The sequence below is a fragment of the Megalops cyprinoides genome, chromosome 13 (assembly GCF_013368585.1).
Source record: "Megalops cyprinoides isolate fMegCyp1 chromosome 13, fMegCyp1.pri, whole genome shotgun sequence".
Classification (NCBI taxonomy): domain Eukaryota; kingdom Metazoa; phylum Chordata; class Actinopteri; order Elopiformes; family Megalopidae; genus Megalops; species Megalops cyprinoides.
The window spans coordinates 22,468,650-22,494,633 of NC_050595.1; the positions used below are offsets into that span (position 1 = coordinate 22,468,650).

General features: G+C 50.8%; 1 protein-coding gene across 6 annotated transcripts in view; it reads right to left on the bottom strand.

Annotated features, from left to right (window-relative positions):
* Window positions 1-2,813: 2,813 nt before the first annotated feature.
* furina (furin (paired basic amino acid cleaving enzyme) a) overlaps window positions 2,814-25,984 on the bottom strand; it is a 94,026-nt gene continuing 70,855 nt past the window's right edge. For all 6 annotated transcript variants that reach the window (XM_036543582.1, XM_036543579.1, XM_036543584.1 and 3 more), the window contains 10 exons: window positions 21,182-21,270; window positions 17,712-17,884; window positions 14,602-14,814; window positions 12,732-12,832; window positions 11,855-11,958; window positions 11,429-11,546; window positions 10,190-10,369; window positions 9,815-9,939; window positions 8,820-8,948; window positions 2,814-6,105 (listed from right to left, as the gene is read on the bottom strand). In XM_036543582.1, coding sequence (XP_036399475.1) covers window positions 5,480-6,105; window positions 8,820-8,948; window positions 9,815-9,939; window positions 10,190-10,369; window positions 11,429-11,546; window positions 11,855-11,958; window positions 12,732-12,832; window positions 14,602-14,814; window positions 17,712-17,884; window positions 21,182-21,270 — 1,858 coding nt within the window. In that variant the 3' untranslated portion in view covers window positions 2,814-5,479. The remainder of the gene's footprint in view (window positions 6,106-8,819; window positions 8,949-9,814; window positions 9,940-10,189; window positions 10,370-11,428; window positions 11,547-11,854; window positions 11,959-12,731; window positions 12,833-14,601; window positions 14,815-17,711; window positions 17,885-21,181; window positions 21,271-25,984) is intronic.

Below are 25,984 nucleotides of genomic sequence, written 5' to 3' on the forward strand. Positions count from 1 at the left end.
ATTAGCTGTCCTATGGTTTGATTTCAGCCCTTGCCCTTCTGTTAAACCCGCATTGAAATAAACGTTTAACACCTGTCTGGGTTCTCCTCCATGTACACTACGCGCACAAATCTATACATGTCATCTGGCAAAATTACGCAAGAGGACATTTAGTTACCTGCGAAGAGAAAAACAAGAGCAAAATTTGTGACGGCTGTTTAATATTCAGTAGTTTATTTTATGGATAAGATTGACTAAGTGTTATGCATGTGCAGCTATTTTTTTTTTATTAACAGCAATATAATGTAAAGAAATGTAATGCAAATGTGGTCTTGGTAAACCTGTCAATATGATAATGCTGTGATAACAATGATTAATAAAACGGTAATAATGACTAAAACGAACACCTGTGCCCTTTTGAAGCCTCTGGTATTTTAAGACAATTTACAGCTGTATGTCAGACATTTAACACAAGAAGGACAAACTCCATAAACACTTTGTAAATTGGCAGTGGTCCGTAAATTTCACGGAGTCTAAATGCAACTTTCATGCAAGAATAAAATGTAATTAAATTTTGCAATGTCATACTACAAACTACGTTACTAAGGGTAAGACCAGTTCATCTTAATTACGATTATGTAACCAGACGTTGTAACCAATAAAATCCTAGATCTATATTCCATTGAATTATATTGACACGTAGCAAACATAGCAGATCTTATGATCAGTCATAATACGGTAATAAGAAAAAAACATAGTAAAAAACAACTCAACGTTATTCTTTTTTTTTTTTGGGGGGGGGGGGGGGGGGGGTGGATTTCTCTCCGCGCCTGATAGAGATTAAATCGTAGAGGTTTAGGAAGAGTTTGGATGAGTTGTCCCTGGAGTGGAGCTGCAAACGGGTGTGCATTTTGTGCAAAACCAAAGGCTGCCTGTAAGCAACCGCCAGCACTCTTTATTCTGCAGTGACCAGCACCGTGCATCTTACAAACTTACTCTTCTGGCAGTGTGGTCTGTGCGGAAAAAGAGTGTGATGTGTCACCACCATCTTCTTGGCTTTAAGATCAAAACCGCTGTTGCACTTTGCTCTTCAGAGAACTTTTGTCAAGCTTATCTGTTTTGCATCAACACATGTTTATGAAGTAGTAAGGAGTCCTTCAAGCAAATTTTGAGAGAGGGTTTGTAAGCTGACTTGTAAGGGAACGTAATAATCGCAGCACAATATCCCGTACGCACAAAGAAAGACAACAACCATTTTAGTTTGCATAGATTTTTATTTTATTTTACGTAGAATCTATTTAATCCGCATATTGACATCAATTAAATAAAAAGGAGAAAAAAACAAGCAAAATAAATTTTAAATTACAAGAAAAATGACTGTGCACCATATATATATATATAGTACAAAAATAGGCCTTATTTTAGAGTTTGTTTTTCCCATCTCAGACAGTCATTCACAATGATATAATTATAGGTCAACCTTACGAAAGGTACTGCATGAAGAGAGGCGCTACTGACCTCGCCTGGGGGAGACGGTCACATCTCCACGAGCACGTGTGCACAGAGCTCCACCACACTCCACAGAGAGTTTATTTCATCCACAAGACTCCATGGTAACACAGAGACAAGACATATTCAGCCCTTTAGTTTGTTAAGGTACAATCTCGTCCTCGTGGGGGGGGAGGGGCTTGTCGTGTTTTATTTCTCTCTCTCTCTCTCTTTCAGGAACGCCATGTCCCCTGCCGCGGTGGATCAGGTGACCACTCCCAGCTAACCACGCAGCTAACCACACAGAGTCCCTGCTGATTTCGTTCAACCCCTTAAGACGGCAGCTGGCAACCTGCAGGACCGGGCCAGAGCACCTGGCGACAAAATAAGGTGGGGGGGGGTGGGGGTGGCCTGCCAGGATGCGCAATGCCCGACGTGTCACCTGCGTTTACATCACGCCAAGATGCTCACACACCAACGACTGAGCTCACAGGCTCAGAGCCAGGTTCAACGCTGCCAAAACTTACTGCAAAAAAGGTACAGTCTTTGGTTATTCCCCTCCCCACCATACAGCCACCCCTCTGCTCGTGTGAGCCAGTCTGCTGGGGGCAGAGCTTCAGAGGGGCGTGTCTTCCAGCACAGCTGAGGGCTCTGTGGACACACAATGCATATGCGCGCGAGGGAAAAGAAAAAAAAAAAAAAGATTGATATTCAATAGAGTGATAAAAAAAGATTCTGAAGCCAAGCAGGAATTCAAAGGGGATGATGTAAACTGGAAACAACAATTCTAATACAATCTTGTAAAGCTACTGAGGCCAAAGTCTGTAGTGCTGTTTGGACAAACCCTGCATGATACTTTGTGTCTGATTAATGCTTCGCTCTGTTTTGATAAATGGGCTTGAATGGAGGCAGGCATTGTTTGCGCCGCACATCATTCCATAATCAGATGACAGCAACCCGCCTCCCTCTCCATAATGGTACCTTCCAGCGCTTTGATTACCGCTGATAATACAGCAGGATTAGGCACTCTGATTAATGAAATGCATGCAGTGTGTGTTTGCGTGGAGGTGATTGCTTCATTCTGGGCGTGCACTGGATTGTACGAAGATTTATAGTTTAGGGCCGCCACGGCACACACACACACGCCCACCTACCCACCCGCGCATGCGCGTGCGCGTGCACACACGCACACATATACACACACACACACGCACGCACAAACACACACGCACGCAAGCACAAAATAATTTATTAGCGGCCATAAATTACTCCACATTCAATGGACCTCAGACTTCACGCAAAGAAAGGTGAAGGGTGGGAACAGGTGGAATCCGAGAAACCTCAGAGTCCCAAACCGACGTAATGTTACTTGACAGGACACACCATTATAGAGAGAGAAAAAGGACAAGGCGAGGCTTTCAGGACAAAAAAAAAGAAGCTGGGGGGCAGTTAATATCATCATTACAGTCCTGGTGGACGGAGGCCAGCCAGAGTTTCAAAAGAACACATCTGCAAAAGCGAGGAGACCCCCATCAGCCCTGGAGAGGAACCCTTTGAAGACGTCGGGCCTGCTTAACTTTTCTGTCTGCACTTGGGTATTTTTTCATCTTTTAAAAGGAACCCTGTATTGCATATCCACCCGATGTCATTCCTTTGAAGATCACAGGCATGACTAGGGGACTGAACGCAAGCGCTACCATTGCACCTTGTCTGCATGTCATCTCCGTGTCGGAAATGGCCTGCCGCTGTCTAAAACGACACGCTGAAAAGTCAGCATCAGCAAAAAGCTGTCTGCGGACAGTAAAAACGTGAGTGAGGATTTCATTTTTATACTCAGGAGAAAATGAACAAGATGCATATTATAGCAAAAAAGGATATGTAGTTAATCAAGAAAAAGGTTTTCGATATAGATATGAAAAGCAAGTCCCTTGGAGCATTTGAGAGAAAAAAAAGCAGTAGTGTCCCTCTGAATGTAATCAATTGGCAGATATATTCCATTTTTTCCAGCTTCCCTGTCACAGATAGGACAGCGCCGATAGCGATAAGCAGTGTGTGATTATTTTCAAGCCAGATTGCTTCCAGAGGCCAAGGAATTCCACTTTCAGTAAACAACCAGCCTTCAAATACATATTCATCGCCTTAATAGCATGAGCAACACAAATTCCACAGACCTGCCAGGCGCACGGTTGGACTGAAAACCAGACACTAAATCTGCCCTTTTCTAACACTCCTAATGTTGTCGTTATGCCCTCCCCTTGTTTTACTTATTGCACTCACAAAATAACTGTTTCATAACGACAAAAAAGACCAATAGGTTATACTAAGTGGCTCAAACAGCAACAGAAAAGACCGCTTCAGAGAGAGAGAGAGAGAGGGAGAGGCTGTGGAGTAAAACCTTGTGCTTGGGCACTGGGTGTTGCTCCACTTGCTCTGCTCTGTGTAAAAATCCAGCCCATTTAAGTCACTGTGTGGAGATGGCCCCATTGAGCCCTAGTCTTTAAGTCACACGTACTGCGCGCTAAACCTCTCGCCACGGCTCCTTCAAATCTGTGCCGACACACACGGACAACCGGGCACGCTGCACGAAAACAAAAAGGAACGAACGCTCCGCTCCAGACCACATTCTGTCCCGGCACTCGGAACTGACAATTATATCACCTAGAAGTGATGGAAAAAAATGTTTCTGTGCCCTTAGGCGGTGAATAGTGACAAACCCCAAAGGGCTTCATTTGGTCAAATGCTGCTAAGATAGCCTTGGAAACTTGGGAAGTGTTATACGGAAATTTGTTACAAAAAGCATTGGGCCAGTGCAATTTAAACAACCCCTGCAATCGGGTGAAGCCAGCATTTTGACCCTTCATATTTATTAGCGATGACAGAATGAAGCGATGTGAACGCCCAAAACCGGCGGAGCCATCACGCCTTATCAATAACCCGCCGCTTTAAAGCAATCCGTAGTGTTTTGCTATGGAGAACAAAGTCCTCTCATTAGTTCACAGAAGCCAGTGATTGACAGGACACAGCAACTCCCTCCATCTCTGGGGTTCACAAAGCCTCACTCTCCCGCTGCTTTATCGACTGACGCCGGGGTGAGTTAGTGGTCTTTACCGATCACGTACCAGACAGAGCGCGCTGACTCACAGCCTGACGTCAGAGAAAAGGTTACGCAGGGAGACGGGGGGGGGGGGGGGGGGGGGGGGTGCGGTGAGCGGAGCTGATGGCCATCATTACCTCATTTAGTGTTAAGGAAAATGCCACCTCGCCGGGAGATTGAGCGTCCTCTCTCTCAGACAGAGGGAGCTCCTTTGATCTGCGGCGAGACCTTTTCGCGTCCTCCAGACGGATGAATGAGCGCGGCTGCCGTTCTCAAACAACTGTGCAGAGCGGGGAAACCGCCGGAGTTCCCGCTCTGAGGGTAGCGGTGGTAGGCAGAATGGATGGCCCGTGCGCGATTAGCGCCAGCTCCTGTGACCCGCGCAACGCCCTCCCCTCTCCCCGCTGCCCGGGCTGGCTTTAGCGGCGGTTTTACAGCCCAACGATCACACCTCCACCCACATGGAAAACAGAGGAGGAGGAAGCGGGAAAACAACGGTTATTTGTTTATTGCCGCCAAGGGAAAACCAATGAACTATTTGTGAAATCACTTCCTCTCAGTCGCCATTCTAACCCGATTGGCTAAAAACCCCAAAGAAGACAGAATTTTGTTGATTGGAGGTTGGAGGTGTGGAGAGCCCCACGCACCCCCTCATCCCATCCCACCCAAACCCAGCAGCAGTGAGGCACCCAGGTGTGAACTGAGCGAGGCCCCTCCCCAGCTGCACGGGACTCTAGCTCCCCCATCAGGTCACCAGCAGGAAGGGTGGAAGACACAGAAACACAGGGGCAAGAAACTCAACAGAAAGAGTCTGGAGGTGGAAAGGAAAGATCCACCAGGAAAAAAAGAGGAGAGGGCGCGGAAAATAATTAAGAAAAAAACGTGAGGACGCAAAAGAGGCGTGAGAGAGGAGCTGGGTTAAAGAGCACTTTGCGTTTTGATGAAGGCAGTCCTCTCGCTGTGGCTGTCGAACTCCTCGTTCTCGGACTCCGAGTTGAGGCCGTCCTCGCCCCACACCGAGGGGATCCCCTTGTAGGAGACCACCCTCCCCCAGCCGATGCCGAAGCCCACGCGGGCGCCCACCCCGGACTCCAGTGTGTGCAGTTTGCTCTGCCCGCCACAGGGGGCGCTGCCCGAGCGCAGCTGCAGCAGGCCGAAGACCCCCACGAACGTGGCGACGATGAAGGCACAGCTGAGCACGGCCACGGTGGCGGGCAGGCGGGAGGACAGCTCCGGCCGCGGGGCGCCCCCGGCGTCGGCCTGGCTGGCCGGCCCGTCGGGGGACTCGCGCTGGATCTGGTTCTGGTGCAGGCAGGTGCCGGTGATGGGGTCCAGGTGGTTGTGGGGAGGGCAGGAGAGGCAGTCTGTGGAGCTGGGGCTGGCACAGGTCAGGCAGGACGGGTGGCAGGGCAGGCAGGCCTGGACGGAGGAGAGCTCCACCCAGTTCTCCAGGGAGAAGTTCAAGGGCTGGGTCCCCGAGGTGTAGCCCGGAGGGCAGTCTCTCACGCAGCCCTGCTGGAACAGGGAGTACCCTGTGCTGCATTCTGCAGAGAGGACAGAGCAACAGGAGGCATCAGCTGACTGCAGCAGTCAGTGTGACCGCAGTGCACACGGGGTCTCAGGCGCTAAACTGAACACGGCATACAGGGAAACATTTGCGCGCAAAGCGAACAGTGAGGTCAAACAGCGAGAGCTGTTTCACTCCAAATGAGACCAGGGTCCCCCACTGTGGACAGTGACATGCGCAACAGCGAGCAGAGAGACACTCAGGGGATGTGACACAGCTCTGGACATAAACGGGGTCACAGGCGGGGAGGGAAGGAGGGAGAGAACGAGGAGGGAGGGGTTCAGATGTATTTTCGGTGATTTGTCAGTTGACCTCCCGGCCCTTGTTAAGAGGGATGTGAATTAGGCTCGGTGTAAGCAAGAGACGCAGCTGCAACAGAAGGTGTGCAATCGTACCCGCTCAGCCAGGAAGTGTCTATTTACAAAACTGGCCACCTTCCAGCGCCCCTTTCAAAGAATATTAAATCCAGGCCCAGTTTAAATCAGGGGGACTGACACACTTTAACGAGGAACCTTTTATCAAGCGCTCCAAAAGGCCTTGAGGATGTGTTCTGAGCATAACTGACACTGACAAGGAGCGGCGCGCGCCAACAGGTAAACCTCGCGCAGGTTTCCCGAACGACTCGCCCGCGATCACAGAGCAATTTGTCCCAGCGCCTCAAGGAGAGCTGGCTATGCAGAGTCAGCCATTAAACCGGTCTAATGACTAGCAACGCTTTTCTTACCACAAATTATTTCAGTTAAATGGCTACCTTCAGCAGGGGTACAATTACGAATGAAAACATTTCTCCCCATAACTGTACGTCCTGGCTGAATTTCTAAAGAGCGATAAGCTGTTTGGCTAAAACCGTATTAATAAAGCAAAAATGACTGCACCTTGTGTTGTGGTGCGAATATGTTAATTGCCAGCGCTGCCTGAGAGCTACTGCAGATCTAGAGCTGCATTACAGCCAGCTACTTAAGAGTGGAAGAGACACAAAATATTTATGCATTTTGCAGCGAGCAGTGGGGCGCCGAGCCGATTAAAAATAACAGTGAATGCACAGCTTTTCCAAATCATCATCATCATTACTGACACTGTTTATTTTTTTATTGGCTCCAGAAGAAAAACCTTGAGGATGGCTCTGTTTTATGATGTTTGCGCGCGGTTTTCATTAGCGGGTGAATTACGGAGGCTGTTTGATGGCACGCTTCCTCTGATTTCTGAGGGCAGCCTCCCAGGGACGGCCTTTTTCCCCTGTCTTTATCCGGCTTTCCCCAGCAAAACAGTGCTGTAGCCGCAGCATCTTAAGTGGGTCGGCTTGACTTCTGAAGTGGAGGGTCTCCGGGGCTCAGGGAATGGGACGGAGGAGGGAGGTGACCCCCGGGGGGGGGGGGCTCGGTTTGGGGGAGTCGAGCCTGTTGCGGAGTCGGCCGCGCCTCATTAGAGCCGGGCCTCCTGCTCCACCGCGCACCCCTCTGTGGAGCTCAGCTCAAGGTCAGGGGAGAGCAGTCTTTCATGTGGAGGTGCACACAGGAGTCTCTCCTTGAACAGGTTAGGTGGGGGAGGGGGGGGGGGTGCCACAGCTGACGAACAACTGGGTATGGATTTTTTTTTCTTTTGAAGGAGTACTTTTTGTCACTGGGGGACTGAATTGCTCCATAGTCAATCATAACGTTAGGAGGGGATAAAGCTACATGATTCTCTGCAGAGCTCTCTTCGGTGGGCATTTAACTGGAGCGTGACAGGTTGAGCTGTGCATTAGAAGCAGTGAAGGCTGAAAGAGTATGTGGAACGGGAGACAGGTAGAGGTTTGCAGGAGGGGCAGCTACGGCTGTAAGTGTATGTTGAACGGGAGACAGGTAAAGGTTTGCATGAGAGGCAGTTATGGCTGTGAGTGTACAGGAAGCATTAGACAGGTAGAGGTTTGCTTTAGAAGCAGTTAAAGCTGAAAGTGTATGTGGAACAGCAGACAGGTGAAGGCTTGCATTAGAGAAAGACACAGCTGTAAGTGGATGTGGAACAGGAGACGAGTAGGGGTCACATTAGGCCCGAGGTGGTTTTGGACAGTGGAGCGTGTGATGAGGATGAGGTTTTCTCTCTGCAGAGCGGCGAGGTAGAGGAGCAGGTCCAAAATGTGGTTCCTCTCCACTGATTAAAGCTGCCAGTCACTCTGGCCCAGCCTGCCAGCCTGTCTCCTCTGCCCAATTATTAATCCAAAATTAAACGGTCCAGAACGGACTCCCCCACGGGTGCTGTAACCCCCCACCTCCCCCCCACCGGCATGATCAGTGAGCTGTGCTGTGCGTGCGTGGTCTTACAAGCCCACACACACTTACTCTGTGTGTGTGTGTGTGTGTGTGGGAGGGAGGGATGGAGGGGGGCTGAAGAAGAACTAGAGAGAGAACTGGAATAAAACTGAAGCTACATCAAAACAAAGGACACCGTGTTCCATCTGGGCTGACTGCACATGACCATGTGCAAAGGGGACACAGTGATTGACAGCTGTCTGCTTGAGCCATCTCCAGTAAAAATGGCATTCCTGAATCTCTAATAATTTGTGGTGCAATGCAAGAAGCATACGTTCATATAACAGGAAAAAAATAAGATCACAGAAGGGTTGTCGTTTATCTACAGTGCAGTCGTCATCTCAGCTGCAGTACCACTACCAGCCTGCAGGGGTCACAGTCTCCCCATCACTTCCTCGCTTACCTATGCAGACCTGCTTGTCATCAAAGGTCTTGCAGCTGTTGTTTGAGGGCTGGCTGTAGTCAGAGCCGGAGAGATTGATGGAGCTGGATCCAGTGCCGTAGAGGACCAGAGTGAACTGTGTAAGAGTCCCTGCAGGAGGTGGGAGAGGGAGAAAGAGATGTACTTCACTGACACCTAGAGCAGCAGCCGGCGCAGGTAATGCAAGCCTGTTGGTGCCCTCAGGGGAGGCAACCTAATTATGGTTCTTCTTTAAAAGCTGAACTCCCCGCAGAAGGAGGGTAAAAAAAAATCTTTATTCCAGCGAGAAAATCGAGAGGTTAGCGCTGATGTCTTTTTTTCTGCGGAACGCCCATGAGTGCAGATCTTAAAAGCCCTTCCCCGGAGAAACATTCTTATTGAGAAAAGCTATTTGATAAAGAGGTCTATTACGCAAAGGCAAAAAAACGCTCAGCATTTTCGCCCCAAGTAACCGGTTGGTACCGCTTTCGCGCCCGTGGCGCGGAGGAGAAGAGACAGCTAAAGTGGCCTGTCTCGAGTAGCGTGCTGTGACATTATCCGGGCAGTAGACTGCGGGGTTGGGCCGGGCCCCCACCGCACCTCGTACTCCCCTCTCCGCTGTGACCCCCGGATTTACAGCCCCGGCAGGGCGGACGGGCCGCCTGACTGATGAGGGCGGGCCGGGACATCTCCATCTTTTGATTTACTCGGGCGAGATTTAATTAATCTGATTTACAAGGAGGTGTAGAAGTAAAAACAACTGGGCCGTGACCGGTCATAAAAAAAAAAAAAAAAAAAAAAGGGACTTTAATTTAACCCCTTCCGATCCCAGAGCGTAAAACATTCCCCGGTTTGTAATCTAGTCACTAAGCAGTTCTGTGCCTCGTCCCTCAGCTCAGGGGGCTAAAGCTGCCAACCTCACAGCCTCAAAGTTCCAGGGAAACTTGTGGGCGTTCAGCCGGGGACAGACTGGCCTGAGCGTGGTCAGGTCCTGTTACCATAGTCACTGGCCCCGGCGACGTTCTCGATCTCCAGGGTCCACTCGCCGCGGGGGTCCTCGTCCCAGGAGTGGGTGGTCATGAAGGCCCAGTCGTTGAAGCCCTCTGAGGAGTAATCGTGAGGCCTGGGAGAGAGGGGGGGTTGGGAAGGGGAAGGGGGAGGAGAGAGGCGTGAGACAAATCTAACAGAGACACGGGGCTTGAGGTGTGGGGAGCTTTGGGAAATCCAAGCCATCTGTCAGAACAGAACTTTTCCATTACCTCAGTGAGAACGCGTCTATACATATATAGGCTTTGACACTTGAGACTTATACTAGCACCAGACCTGCATGCGTGTGTGTGCGTATGTGTGTGTGTGTGTGTGTGTGTGTGTACCTGGGGGCCAGCAGGGTGGAGCGGGTTCCTTGCGGGCTAATGAGGTAGATGGCCAGGTTTCCTCGCCGATTGTAGGACAGAGTGAGCTGAGCCTGGGCGTGCTCCAGAGAGCTGACGTAGTTGGGCCTCCCGTAGCACGCATCTACACTCTTACTGATCACAAGGTGGCTGCCGATGTTCCTGTGGGGGGGAGAGGCAGCGTGTTCAGCAACGAATACAGAGAGAGCACGAAGGACGGGGCATTGGGCATGGAGGTGCACACCACCCAGCTTCTCTGTCCACTCCTGCCTGCTCTCCTCAGAGCCAAAGCTGGGTTTGTGGGACTGGATTAACCTGTTCAGGCCTCACGCAACGCGGGTGACCTCTACAAGAGCAGAGAACTAGGCTCTCTGCCCTCTGGCCAAATCCACTAAGCAGATTATGGTCCAGAACAATTCACACGAGCTGAGGAGGAGGAGGGGGCAGGCTAGCGACTGCCTCGGTGCGAGACTCGCACGGCGCATGCATAAACAGAAAGCAAAAATCGATGAAGGGAGAGTACGAGGGAGGGACCGGTGGAGGGACCGGCCAATGTGCTGCGGGGAATCGGGGGTGGGGGGAGCGGGGGGAGATAAACCCCCCACCCGGGCGGTAATCACTCCATCCCCAGGCCCACGCATCCCACGGCTCAGGGGGCTATTACACCCAGCACGCGAAATTGAGCTGCAATCCAAGAGGCGTCTGATCTCACCGTAATGTTGCAGAGGCAAAGTCAATCTGCGATCCCACTGGCCGCGGAGAGGCTTGTCTGGCACTCGCTCTAAGCGCAGCACGCAGCCCACGCGGCCGTGACCGTGACCGCGCTCGCCGCAGCCTGCAACAGGCAGCAGGTGCTAATGCAAGTGCGGGAGAGAATGTGGGCAGGAGCTGGCGGCTCGTAGTGTAATCGGTCCCCTTAAACACCTGCCCCAGGCGGGACGGCGGCCGCTGCTCCCCTCCACACCAAACTCTGCAGCTCAGTCAGCGTGAGGCCGTGCCCCCATCTGAACATGCCGCACACCACCGTCTGGGGCACACCTGACATTTCTCATAACTCTGTATATTGCTTTGGGAGTTGGGGGGGGGGAGACAAGAGGGGTGGAGGTTGGCGGCGGTTCGAAATTGCGATTCATTCCATTACAGCCCTGCGGGGAAAATGCACGGAAACGCAGGAGAGCGGCACCGCGCAGGTCGCTCAGCATTGATCGGCGCGCTGCTCACCTGGGCTCGGACACCATGGAGAGGACGCACTTCTGCTGGGGGCCCACGTTGGTCCAGTTCCTGGCCAGGGCCACCATGGCGCCGGCGTCCAGCAGCCCGTAGCCGTAGGAGTGGCTCACTGCGGAGACGAGGGGATCGAAGGATCGATGCACACACTGATGAAGGGAACGTGGCTGTAACACAGCTTGCGCCTCCACTCAATAAACGACCCCTCGCCATTAAATCATTAGATGTCTTCTTTCGGGGCTTTGAAGTCATTGCTTTGCAATTTGTTAATGTAGTGCAGCTTTAATCAAATTCCACTAATTCAATAGAAAAATCGGTCTTTCCGGACGGCAATAAACAATGCTGTTTGTTACCGTGCCAGCGGGAGAGGGGGAGTGGTACCGCATGCCAAGACCTGCCGATAAGAGAGCCGGGCCTCACCTCTGCGGCCAACGCCGTTGGTCTTCCAGTCGTTGGTGGTCAGGTGGGCGGGGTGAGAGGTCCTCACCACCAGGTGCTGCATGTCTCTCCAGGTCAGGTTCTTACTGCAGAGACGGGAGAATATCCACTGTCACACGGGCAAAGCTTGGAACATCACAGCTGCCCCAGGCACAGACAACTCTATAAACCCCCGCTGTCATCCCAGTAACAGTCAAAGCATGAACCGCCACCATCATCACAGTCGCAGGCAGCTCTGTGTCATCCCAAACCCCCCGCTGTCATCCCAGTAACACACAGATCAGTAAAACACTGCGATCTTTCCAATCACGCAAAGATCAGACTGTCATATCAGTCACGCACATCTTAACAAAACAGACCGTCATAAAACACCAGAATAAAGACACTAATCACACACTGTAAAGCGGTAAAACTGAGCCAAAAACCATGTACGCCACATTAATCTGGCCAACCATCACTTCTGTCCTTTAGAAAAGGTCACCTTCAACTGAGAGGAAAGTCATAAAGCCTCTGTTCTGCCCGATTTACATAATGGGCCGGAAAGCAAAGGAAGCATTTTATAACCATATGCCAGTCGGCTCTGTGCAAGCGCCTCACCTGCTGACGTGAGAAAGGGGCGAGAGATGAGATAAAGTGGGAATCGCTGATGCTTACAGCCCCCAGGACTCCCGAGCAGAACGAGGAGCGCTGACGCTCAGGCCTGCACCATGCCAGTTTATGCGCTCTGCTACAAAGCAAGCCTGATTAAATCGCACTCGATGGCTCGTTAGTGCTCCCCGGCGCTAACGGCGGAGCGGCGGGTGGAAAGACGGGAAGTGGTCGGCGCTAAGGGGCGGGGTCTGCGCGGGGGGCCACTCACTTGGCTTCCAGGGCGAGGGCGATGATGCCTGCGGCCAGGGGGGCGGAGGCCGACGTTCCCGTGTGCGAGTCGGTGCACTTCTGGCGGAGGTCGGTGGTCACCTGGAGGGGGGAGGGCAGAGGGGAGAGGGCAGTCAAAAAAAAAAAAAAAAAACTCCAGAACAACACAACCCTGCACAATCAGCCCGAAGCTGTAGTGAGGTCACTGTCAGTGGTCCTCTGAGCTGCAGACATGCTGGGGACAGAGGGGGGGGGGGGGGGGTTGAGGGGGTTTAGAGGGGTGGGGGGCGGGGGGCCTGAGGAAGACAAACACACGCCAATGAAATGTCAAGGGACGCGCTCTTCACAGAGACAGCCCTGACGGTGTGAGACTAAGCGTTGAGAATTGCTCAGTGTGAGAGTGGCAGCTCTGGGGCTCATGTCAGTGAGAGGAGATGGGATTTCAGCGGTGCACTGTTCCAGATTTAAATAGGGTTTCAGAGACCAGGGGAGAGGCACAGATTGTCTGTCACCGCTCCCGGTGAAGGAGGATCCTGAAGGCTTTGTCTGCTGCAGGCAGGAGTAACGTACCTTTGAAATGAGAAGGTAAATACCATGATTCCTGTTGACTGAATAAACTCAAAGCTGCCCGGCATATCTAAATGTTTGAGAAAGCTCCTTTCTGATGCTATTCAAGGGAACACAGGAGACAGGAAAAAAGCGTGACGTCAAAGTGAATGTAACGCGCTACAAGCATTTTCATGTGCGGTTTCCAACGCACCCCCATTGTGCTGTGTGTGTGTGTGTGTGTGTTTATAAACTGCATTAGTTGCACATTCAGATTAAAACCCACAGAACTCCTTTACATCTTTTCTGACATAGTTCAGATCTGTGACTTAGGACATTCCTAACAAAGTGGTATTAGTTGAGTGAATCCGAAAGAGGGATCATGTGTTGCTATTCATAAATTAGTCATAATCCACATCACTGAAGTGATTACCCTGGGCATTTTTCCATATTCAAAGTGTGCCATTTTCAAATGCGAAAACGAGCTTGAAAAGGCATCTCCTCCCCACCAAGATTAAAATTCCCTTTAGGGTTGCCCTTATTTTACCCTGGTAGAAAGTTACAATGGATCATATATTCACAAATCATCTGCTCCAGGGCCAGGTATCTGGCATGTGCTTATTTGCGAACGAGGAAACGCTTCTCCCTGGGGTTCAGCTTCTAATTTGTGTTGACTTTTTCCGGCGAACTTTAATTTAATTCCAAGATCTAATTAGACGCACTTTAATGATACAAAAAAGGTACAAACTAAGAGACTCTCCCCTCATCCTGTGGCGGCTTCTGCTCCATGACCAGCTCTTGAGGAGCAGTGGTGAGGACATTACATCCGGAGGCCCGCGGCTCCAGAGCAGGCTTTAATATTCACCATTTCCGCAGCGCCGGCTCTGAGCTGGAGCACATGCAGGCTACAGATCGGCTCCAGATCAGCTCCCCCGCCAACAGATCTGGCAACCCGAGCAGTCACCCTCCACACCGCTGAGGGCGAACGCGCCTCCGCATCTCTGAGAGACATCTTTCCGTTCGCCTGTAGGGGCTCGGCTCTGACGAGGCCACGCTCGAGTGTGTCCCTCGCAGCCCGGGCGCGGTAATCTCACACCGCCATCAGCACGCTCCACGCAAAGACCTGTAAACACCGATTTCCATGCAAAACGCTTCCATCTGCGCCGCTGAGCAAATTCCCCCGCGTGCCGGGGGGGAGCCAGACCGGCCGCGCCTCGACTGCCGAACGTGCCACTGCACGCCCCGGGTTAGGCACCCTCGGGAGGGGGGGGGGGGGGGCGGGGGGGGGGGGGGCAGCGTGACGCTCCGCCGCCGGGGTTACTCACGATCTGCTTCTCGTTGAGGCTGCCGGAGCTGTAGGTGGTGGCGAGGGTGGAGGAGCAGGCCTCGCTGTACCAGGGCACGTTGCCGAACTGCGTGCTGCTGCTGATGGACAGCGTGTAGATGCTGTTGGTGTAGCCGTCGCAGTTGCAGCTGTCCTTCTCGCGGCCGCCGTTGCCCGACGCCCACACGAAGATGGAGCCCAGCCCTCCGCGGCCCTGCAAGGGGAACGGCGGCGGAGAGACACGCGGTCAGCTCTGAGCCCTCTTCACTTTCACTGCCGAGTCTGCGGCTGCCACTGCCGCAGAAGGGAAAACTACCAGCAGGGTTCCACAGGCAACACACAAGCAGATGCACACAGAGCTATAACAGATACAGCAGGTGTATCTAAATCATTAGTTACATTTTTGTAAATGGCATCACAGCATTATTTTACAGTGGCATTGCGTTGTCATAATTACCAGTACTCTTACGATAACAAGCAGACCACTTCATAGTTGATCCATTTTGAATGTCAAACCCTTATGGACCTGCACAGCACTATCACCAGGATTAAATCAGACTGACTCATCGGATCAACTCCACTGATTTTACGTTTTGTAATCAAACCAATACTAGAACTGAATCTGAAATGCCACTGTCTTTTATCATTGAAGTAGTTAATCATCTGGATGCTTTTTAGATTTATTTTACTAGCTCTTTTTTTCCATGAAATTGATATTGCCAACTTATTTAATTGAATTTAAAATGTATTCATTATGCAGTTTTATTTTAATTATTTTAATAAATAAATGGGTACAAACAAAACAATATTTCAGTACCATCTAATTAGCAAAAATTATAATTCTCATGGAGTCACATTTTGTGTTCCATGGCTGAATAACTGGGTAAGGTGCTTTATTAAAATTTAAATAGAGTGGTCAACATATTTACAAGTGTAATAGCTAAACAAAATTAATATTCATGGAAATAAGTCATGTTTCAAGAAAAAAAAACCCTCAGTATTAACATTTTAATGTACCTTTTGACTCATGATCAAAAAAAGCTGAATTTCACCATTATCATATCTATAAACATCTAAGCACGTCATATCAACATTTTTTTTTGTCTGTGCCCATAAAAGAGATACAGCGTGCTTTTATTTGAGATCATTACATGGGCCTACAAAGCATTTTCTGTTGAATGGAACAGAAAGGCCTCCAGAACTCGGAGGCACTCCGCTGCAACGTTTGAAGGCAGTCAAGGCTAGAATCAAATTTGCTTTTGAGCTGTGAACAAAACGAGACAATACCTTGGGCAAAGAATATGCATGTGATGTGGGCGGCTACATGTGCACAACATGGACATCAATGTACCTGTGGCTTTGATTCCACAATGCCAGCATTGTCAAACGCACGGGCACAAATTGCAGGCTTCTTTTATTCTGTTTGCATACCTAATCTCAATTATTCTTTGTTTAAGTGCTTTCATTATGCTTTTCTCCGTTTTGGATCATGCTAAAAAAAGAATAAATAGGGAAACAGAAAGTCCAGGCCTGTTCGGAAGCAGTTCTCGTCCCTAAAGGTAAAAGAGAAAAAGCCAGTGTTTCAGTATGGGAATTGTCTCCTCATTTACACACCTGCCCACCTGTTTACTTAAACTCTTAAGACGTGTTTGCACAGTGAGGGGACGTGCACACCGGAACACTCTGTGATTACACCGCGTTCTGAAGCTCCGTCTGTGCTCAAGCCGCACACCTACGGGCTGACATTAAAACTTCCACCTGCTGCTCTCCCTTTTATATTATATATATATATATATATATATATATATATATTTTAAATCGGCAATAGTACATTAGCCCCCTATCATTGCGTGACTGTCTGCAGAAGCCCCTCCATTCGCAGTCTCTGGCCGAGTATCTGACCTGCAGATTCTTCAAACCTCCATCAATTTGCCAAACAGCATGTGTTTCGTGTGCTACCTATTTAGAAGCAGAGCACGGCCTTCTCGTGATGGCCACAGAGTCCCCTTCTCTGTTACAGAGAGGCATTTCCTCAGATCATCAGGTCCGGATGCCATAACTCGATAAATATGCTCTCTGATCACACAGAGGCTCCGCTGCCACACTTTGATATTCAGACAGAGGTTCCTGTTTTGATAATGACACAGATAAAATGGCCCGCTCCCTTCAGCCATTATTAAACGCTCTCCGCCAGCGGTCTCTCCAGCGAACAGCACCTGCACGGACCAGCGCTCCTCCACCGCTCCACCGACAGGCCTGCCCCTGGCCTTCCGCTTCACGCAGCCGTACACATGCAGCTCAAACTTTTCAGCTACATGGGCACACTGACAGGACAACATTTTCCAAAGCAGCCATTCTTACAGAACGTAATGATAGGAATCTTGAGAGTGCGTGTACATAGAGCACTCTAAGTGCTCCTTTTCAAATATTGCTGCTACCCAACCTCCATTCAGCGTCAGCCGCCACAAGTGGCAAATGGACTGAGGCCGGCTTGCGCTCCTTGACCTCGCAAGTGCACCGCATTCTCACCCTGAGATAAAAAAAAAAAGAAGAAAACATTCAAGGTGATTTGTCCTTGTTCTTCGGCTCATTGTAAGAAACTGGATTTCAGGCACTGCGGAGCATTTCAAACTGTAATCACAGTGGGGGCGGCGGATAAAATAAAAAAAAAAGAGGAACAAAAAAAGAAACCCACATAAAACACAAAGACCTTATGAAATATCCCTTTCAGTTGCTGCGAATCTAAAAATCTCTCTCAATATGGCTTTTTCCAAATCATTTCCCCTGGCAGATTTGATCCAGCTTTTAAGACTCTCCCCCTGCGGCGCGGGGAGCTTTCACAGCTTCAAGCTCGCATTACGGCCGACTTCTACTGTGCTCTGTTTGTAATCTTCAGAGCGCAGATCAAAGATTCCAAACAACATGTTTACGAAATTAACTTTCCCTTTGTGCTGCTCGTGTGACTGTTGCGCGCAGATTGTGCCTTTTGGTCAGAGATGATATGTATTGATTAAACAGCCCAGAACGTTTGCTTCTCTTTGTACTGCGGCGCGTTGGAGCGGTGGGGTCGGGATATTAAAGCGTGGGGGGGGGGCCTGGAGAGAGGCTGACCTCGGTGACTCCGCGCAGGAAGGCTTCCTTGGCCAGCTTGGCGGGGCCGTCCACGGTTTTCCCATCATCCTCCGGGCCCCAGCTGGCGCTGTAGATGTCGATGTGCTGAGGGTGCAGGCTGAGGGACTGGGCCTCCACCACGTCGGTCACCTCGCCATCCAGCATGCGCACACCTGCGGGGGGGGGGGGGGGGGGGGGGGGGCGGACAGAGAGCCGGTCAACGCACACGCGCACACACACACACACACAAACCCACACACACACCCCCACTGGCCAGAAGGCATTTGAAAGTTCAAGGGTAGGACAGCCTTTTCTCTGTTCGTAACAAGCAAACACAAACAACAAAAGTCAAGCCTCATTAAAATACGCTCCGAGTTAAAAAAAAAAAAAAAATAGAACAGATCTTGATTCTAACATCGTGTGCCATGAGAGGTCGTGCTGTAAAAATAAACGAACTCCGCGACTCTCGAACACAGCAGATGAGCACAGTTAATTAGCTCGCCGAGCTTCCCGCCCCTGATGAACACATACCCTTTAATTGATGGCTGCGTGAGGAAAACAAAGCTGGCCACTGTGGCAACATGGAGTCTTTTTTCTTCTCCTCATAAAACAAGAGGGCAGGCAGACATTTCAAAAGCCACTCATAAAAGGCGAGCTTTTCCCACGACCAAACAGGTGTTTCACTGACAGCTCTTCTTGGTCATACATACAAGTATAATGTTTTCCTCTTTCACAGAGCCCTTGGAGAGAGCTGAACCTTATGAAACTTTGCCTAACTTTCCCCACCCTTCTCCTCTGTCAGACGAAAAACATCTTAGTGCCTGAAGAGTGTTCGAAGCCAGAAACAATGTTCCTGGTCCAAAAAAAATGTCAATTTCGTTTGTGTGTGTTTATCTTTCAATCAATTTCATGAAAGTTTTATTGCATCTGTGCAGGTTTTAGGATCAAGCGTGCTTTATGAAGTCCCGCATCTCCTCTCTCAGAGAGCTGAGAGATCGAAAGCAGACATCTTCAAAACAAACTTGTTTGTCCCTTTGAAGCGCGGAGGGTCAGGTTACTCAATGCTGCCCTCCTATGGGTAAAAGCAAACAAACAAAGTACAGTACTTCCATGGATTTCAAAAACAACCCAACGCCCACAGCAGAGTTTCGGCGTAACAGTGCAAATTTTGACCTTCCGTCTCCTTGCAGGGCGGCCAAACTGCCCTTGAAAAGCGGTTACTATCCATTTCGGAGTTCGCTCTCCCCCCACCACGTTCCCGCTGCCCTTTGCTTCACTGCAGGACGGACTGAGCTGGACAGCATTGCTCCGCTGCGGAGAGGCCAAGGCGGTACTCCACACATGCCAGCAGCAGAGAGGATGATGGGAAATGGGAGGAACGTGAGAAGCCGTTTCCTCCTGATGAAATCCTTCTATCTCAGCCGCGTGGAGCGTTGGAAGGCCGCATGGGGCTGAGGGCAATTCCTTCCCTCACGCTTGGCTTCGCCCGCCCTGGTGAACGTCAGTGAGTGTGGTGAGTGCAGTTTTAGGGAGGAAGGGAGTCGGGTATGGGGTCTGGTCTTGTACCAGCCCACCCCCCCCCCCCGCTGGGCTGTGAATGCCGGTGGGGGAGCCAGCGCCGGCACTTGGTAACGCCACGCATGGGCGCCTCCCTCACAGACGGTCGAGCAGAGACGCTGGGCTGCTGCCACGGACCGGCTTCGGCCACCCCCGCGCCCCTGCCGCCCCCCCCATTCGCCCGGCCCTCCTGCTCCTCCCCGAGCCTCAAGCTCCTGGAGCCCGTCTGAGCAGGCGCTCGCAGCTTGTCAGGGAAATTTGCGAGGGTCTCTGCGGGGATGCGAGCTGGCACTGCGGCGAACGCGGCAGCTTAGCGCGCCGCTACTCATTAACTATCTAATCAAAGCAGGCTTCATTACAGGGAAATGAGGTCACGTCTGTCTCCTTTTAAGGCTTCTCGCGTTCTTGTTAGCAGCTGAAGTAAGGCAGGGCATGGGGAGTGATCAGAGCCCGGCACTCTGTACGAAGAGGAAGTCCTGGCACTGGCATCTAACTCAGACAAAGGCTTCCAGATGAGGACCTGCTGCTTAAAGCACCTCCCAGCTAACAGTGTGGATAAAGCAGTGGGCTCTGGGGGGGATGCTTTTGAGTTGGACGGCACGATTTCTATAAAAACACTGAACTGGAATGATCCCGCTGCCTGCAGATTCAGATATGCTGTCTTTCAGAGGAAGAAAAGCAACCCTTAGAGAACATGACGCAGCTCTGAACATAGGCAGGCCTTCCAGCACAAGAAAAGAAGGGCAAGCCAATGTACCAATAATTCCTATCAGTGTTCTTGGAGAACAGGTAACAGAAAACATCAAAAAAGTCTTCAAAAAAATGGGTGACCTGGTTACGCCCAGCTTTACAGGAAAAAGGGAGACATACATCACTGTTATATACATTGTTTAAAATGGGGTTTCTGTGTCGAGGTCACATCCTTCCGCGCCATTCATCACTTCCAAGAGGCCCGGGTGAATGCCGAAAAGGGAAGGGAGGCGCATTGTCTCGCTCAAACGTCTGCGTATCTTGTGTCGTCGGCGGAATCAAAGGCGACTCCTGACGCGCCGAGCCGGGGACTCGCACCGCGGCGGTCGCGCTATTCTTAAACCGCTCCGCCCACCACCGCCACCCCCAAAAGAAAAGATGAACGAGATTTGATTTCTACTTCTGAGGCGCCAACAATCGGGGGGGATTTAAGCCGCAGAGCCAGACTCCTCTGACAGCTGCGAATATAGAGAGGAGTAATGCGATAAAATGTGTATTGAGCAGGACAAATGTGCGTCGGCTAATTAAAAGGATTACACGCGCTTACGCCAAAATCTTTGGCTCGGAGGGTTGCGCCGCAGCCCCTGTGATTACCACGCGCTCGGTTCCAGGCCAGAGTAAACCAATCACAAGGGCTCTCAGGTCCTCGGCGCTGTTCCGGTGCCGGGCCCGCGAAAGGAGGAAGCGCAACCCTTCAGAGCGGAGGGGGAAAAAAAAGAAAACAAAAAAAGAGAAAAAAGGAGGAAATGCGACGGATGAGCTAAGAACAGATGCATTTCACTACAGAGGCTTTTCACATGAATATTTGATCTTCTTTCGCTGTTGTTCTGCACTCATTGAGGCAGCTGAAGATGCTTCCTGAGAGAGAACGGCACTGGAGTGGCTCATTATCAGGCATCAATGTCACTTACACCTCTATTCAATCCAGCCTGCAATACGCTCTGCCCTCAGCTCAGACTGATTTAAGCGAGCGCGCCTCCTTTCAAAGCACTTACCGAAATTTTGTGTGGGTACAGGCGGGAGCTAAAAATGAATGGAAAAACAGAGAGTGCGACTTGTGAAAGCAAAACGGCAGCTTGCATCCCTCGTGTTAAAGAGAGATTGCGCTGCGGTTAACCTTGAGCCGAAGCCCGAGTTTAGCCTCAGCGTGTCATGCTACTCACCTCCGATCTTGGCGTTGTAGGCCACGCCCACTCCGCAGATGCCGTTGTTGGCCACTGCCGCCACCTCCCCCGCGCAGCGAGTCCCATGTCTGAAATACAGGGGCGGGTCAGTCAGGAAAGCGCTCGTGTGAGAAGCTTCCCCCAATGCCAAACACACAAGCATGAATACCGACACACAACCATGAATACATTCTCAATCACATCCAGTCGGAGACATGTCGGGCAGTGTATCTGAATGGAGCTCTCAGGGCTGCTAATGCCTGGAGAACAAGTCCCTATACAAATCCTGATAATGTGGTCTGGCAGGGTAAAGTAGTAATACAAATACTTGGCTCCCCCTCCCAACCCCACAAATCCAAAGTGCTGTAAGTATTAACCCGCAAAAAAACATTCAAACAGACAAGAGCAGTCATGGCGATGAGGCCTGAAACGTTCACCTGCGTCTTTAGAGGAGGGGTAACCTTGGGAGCGCCGGGTTTGCCGACCCAGCGGCAGCCGAGCGAAGGAAAAATCGAGATGACACGCCACCGCCGCAGAGGAGGGGGGGGGGGGGCGAGGGAGAAGAGGGGGGAAATGGCAAATTAGATTTGCCGATCCACAAAGAGCTTTTTTATTAGCGCCGCGCTAAGGCGGCTTGATTTGAAGGAGCCTCCGGGAGGAAAACTGGCCCATCATCACATTCCAGGCAGGTTAATCCACCCTGAGCCCGACCCCTGCGCGAGACCCGGGGCGCAGCTAGAGCGGGCCCCGCCACCACTTGGCAGAGGGATCAAACCTTTTCGAATCGCCGCTAATGAAGCCGGAGATTAGGCGGGACCAGCGGTGCACGGCCCCCGCTCCCTCCCGGCCTCTCAGGCCTCTCGGGCCAGCGGGGCTTCATTTGGGCCTTTCTGTAGCAGCAGTGGCCGAGTCCTTCGGTCGCCCCTAAATGAAAGAAGCTGGCGTACAAGCACGTCTGTCACAAACCTGGGCGACTCCCCGCTTTGGCCCTGAGGCTCGGCGACGCCCCCCCCCCCTGCTCGCGCCCCCGAACCCGCCCCTCCCCTCTCGTTCGCTCTCTCACGGGGGGACCTGCTGAGAGAGCACGATCCTTCCCAGCCTTTCACACAAGGAGGCCCCGGTCAAACCATTCAGACACAGCCTGTCCTCATTTGCCACTGATAATAAGCAGGAGTCCGCCGCTGCGTTAATTCGTCTTAGGTTAAACGGCCGCGGCCGTCCCGCGCCCCCGCCGGCTGTTTATGCCCGCTCTGGCTCCGAGGGACGCGTGCAGCTCGGTGATGTCTCCCCGTCCCTTTGACTCGGCAGCTCGGTTGACTTATTAAACCCGCAGAGCGGAGCCTGTTCAAGCTCGAGACTCTCTGTGGAAACTGTGGAAACGGATCAATCAAATCCCCGGGGCCCCGCTGCGCAGTCTCAACGCAGCTCGGCGGAGCGCAGACGCCCCTGGCCCGCTGCAAACACAGGGCCAGGGGTTAAAACCTCTGACACCGCGACCTCTGGCCTCAGCAGGATCACGGGGGATGGATTACAAGAGAGTGGGGGAGGGGTCTGGGGCAGGTGGGGGGCTCCCTCCACTGAAACTTAAGTAATGCAGGCTGATTACTTCCAAGCCTTTGTAAGATGCAAGAAACGCAGCTCAGCGTTACATGGTACAGCATCACAGCCAATGTCACTGCGAAATGTCATCCGCCGCTGAGCGGTGAGGCTTAATCTTCCTGTATCAGGAGAAAGGCGCATCTCTGTGTACACTGAGATCCAGGGAGGATGTCTTTGCAGCTCTGAGCGTGCAGACGAGCCACAGCCGCAGAGATAGGGCCGTGTTTAGGTGTTTGGGAAACGATTCACAAAACCCCGCTTTAAAGCCCTCCCCATCCCGGGCTCTACAGCGTATCCGAAAATCCCCCACCCCCAAACCCCGCACGGCTGCATCTGACATCTTAATTCACCGCTGACTGATCCGTTGTTGCAGGGGTAAGTCCACACTGTGCAGCAGGTACTGCAATCAGCACAATCTGTCTCATTCGCCGCGCGGCCTTTTCTGTCTGAATCCTCCCAAAGATCAAGGTTCGCTTTGAAGCCGGTTATTTTTAGCAGCCATCTCTCTCTCGCCTTTTTTTTTTTTTTTAAAGGTAATCAAGACATTTGCACCACAAAAGAAGATGAACTTGTCTCCATGCTCTCCGAGACATCTGAACGCTGCTCTCTCCATCCGCTCTCCCTGGCAAACCCAGCCTCATTAAGCCATGCAAAAACCATCTAATCAGGGACGCTATCTTCTCCCTTTGTAAACTGAATTCAAACAATATTTAAAGTGTCACATGAAAAAAGAAAAGCAGTTAGCGTTTACAGAAGATAAAACAAATTTTAAAAAAAAGTGAAATCTTTATGTTGAGATAAGAGATTTCTTTCCCCTGCTCAGAAATAATCGTCCCGGCGCCCGGGAAACGTTATGATTACGGCGCGTAGATTGCAATATTCGTGTGGGGAGACGCAGGCATATCCCGGCCGTTTCGGGAGATGGCGGGCGTCTATTATCTCATTTTCAGCAGATGGCAGGGTAAACGGATGACGGGTATCCCAGGGTGAACTCGGGAGCAGAGGCTCTCAGTCAGGCTGCTCACAGTGAGGCTCGCTCGCGCGCGCAACAAAGCCTTCGCGTTTCACCGTTCTACCAAAATACCCCGTACAGAGGAGGCGAGTGGGAGGCCCATCGTCTCTGTAAATGAAAACTGCAGTGCCAGAGGGTCTGGAATGCCTCTCCTTCTCTTCCTCACACTGACAGAGAGTGGGCTCCAGCATCTCTCTCTCTCTCTCTCTCTCTCTCTCTCTCTCTCTCTCTCTCTCTCTCTCTCTCACTACACGCACTGCATCACATTACCGTCCGCGTGGAACACAATGATGGAAACGTTTCAATCTGGACAGACTTCAAACGATTAATAATCAGAAATGTTTCAAACACATGGACTATTTAATGTTTCTCCACAAGAAAAATGCTTTCTTTGCCTGACAGGAGCACAATGTGTTCCATAGCAATTACTGAAAACTGAATTAAATATTGGGTTTCATATTCAAAAGCACATAGTCAAACAGATTGCGGTTCCTTCTCTCTGAATCATAATCTATCAGAGTGAAATGCAGCAGTATCACAATACATAAGACGGTATCAGATCACGATATCACGACGCATCTCACATCTAGCTGCAGCTACATTACACAAAATGGAACCATAAAGGCCAAGTATGACCTCATGTTCTAAACAAGCCATTACTCAATCAGGACATGAAAAGGCTGTTTGAATTTCTTTGGTTACAGTGTTGAGGATTTGCATATTACAAAAGGACCCAAACCAATATGTGTAACATCTGGCTTAAGACAACAACGCACTGACGGACATCTGGACACGAGCAGATTACAGTGTATTAGGTCTTAAGTCTGTTTTTCGGAGAGCATGGAATGAATCTCTTACTTACAACATGGTTTTACTTTCACGGCCAGTGCCTGGACATTCCTCAAATGGCCAGCCAAAAATGTGTCAAAACCGGCTGCTTATTTTCTGGGGTAAAACTTTTATTAGGGGCCGTATTCTGAATGGCTGCCAGCGAACGGCACTAGGCCCCAAAAAAAACGCTTCCGGAATGTTCTGGAACGTGAACGCGTCCAACGCAGGCGGGGGAGCCCGGGTCTGGGAGCAGAGGGGGGTCGTGTTACACCTGCAGCGTGACCGGAGCTGGAAACCGAGGATTGACCAATGATTAAAATGGAGGCAGTCCACCACCCCTGTGAGGCATCACTTGTCCAGCTGGTGGCAGTCTGCAGCATGCAGAGAGAGAGAGAGATGCCTCCACATTCTGATGCGGAATACTGTCTCGCGTAGCTCAGGGAGGCTCTGGTCCAAGTGGGTGTCAGCTGATTAAAAAACATTTGTTAACTTTCAGAGGAGTCTCTGATTTGTGGTGCAGAGCAAGAGGATATTAAATTAACTGGCTCTGTCTAAATGTACGGAAGAGCTACAATTGCTACACACGGAGCTGTCACGGACCCAGAGAGCTCAAAATGTGAGGGCATTTCTAATATCACTTAGCAGTGCAACAGATTAAAGTTTTAAGGCATGGATCAAAAAAAAAAAAACGGCCGAGCGGGATCGCCCGTTACTGTGCGTCTGCCTCTTTACCATCAGAGGTACATCTGAGGAAATGATTTAGCTCAGCTACAGCCGCAGCATGCTTTAAAAAAAATATATAAATAAAATTCATACATCTTTTCTGATCAGCCCCCATGGGAAATTTATTAGATGCAATCACTGATGCGCACCAGGATGGAAACGAATTTGGTTCTGCATTACTTTATACATTTCTTTACATATTCAGAACACGGACCGAAAAGGGAGAGGATCTGACTCATTACTTAGTCCATTACTCATTAATTAATTTATTAGCCTAACGGGTATTTTGTGTTCTGTTAATCAAGCAGCAGTAGAGGCACAAGCAGCGGCGGCAGCTAAGCAGCAACGGCGAAGCAGTCGCTCCTTGTTGAAGGGGGCGACCGCATCTGCGGCTCCGCGGCTGTCTGTGAGGACAAAAATAGAGCAGGCATTTCAAATGGAGCGATGACTCCAGGATTAGACACCAACTGCAGACCCCGCTGCAACACCAGCCGGCAGGAGCCCAGCGCGTCCGCCGAACTCGCGGGGCCTAATCCGCCTCATTACGGCTAACGACCTACAGATAAGTAAACAGGCTCGTGATTATGCAATTACAGCAACCATTTCATTGTGTGTTTACTCGCTCCTTTTTTAGATAA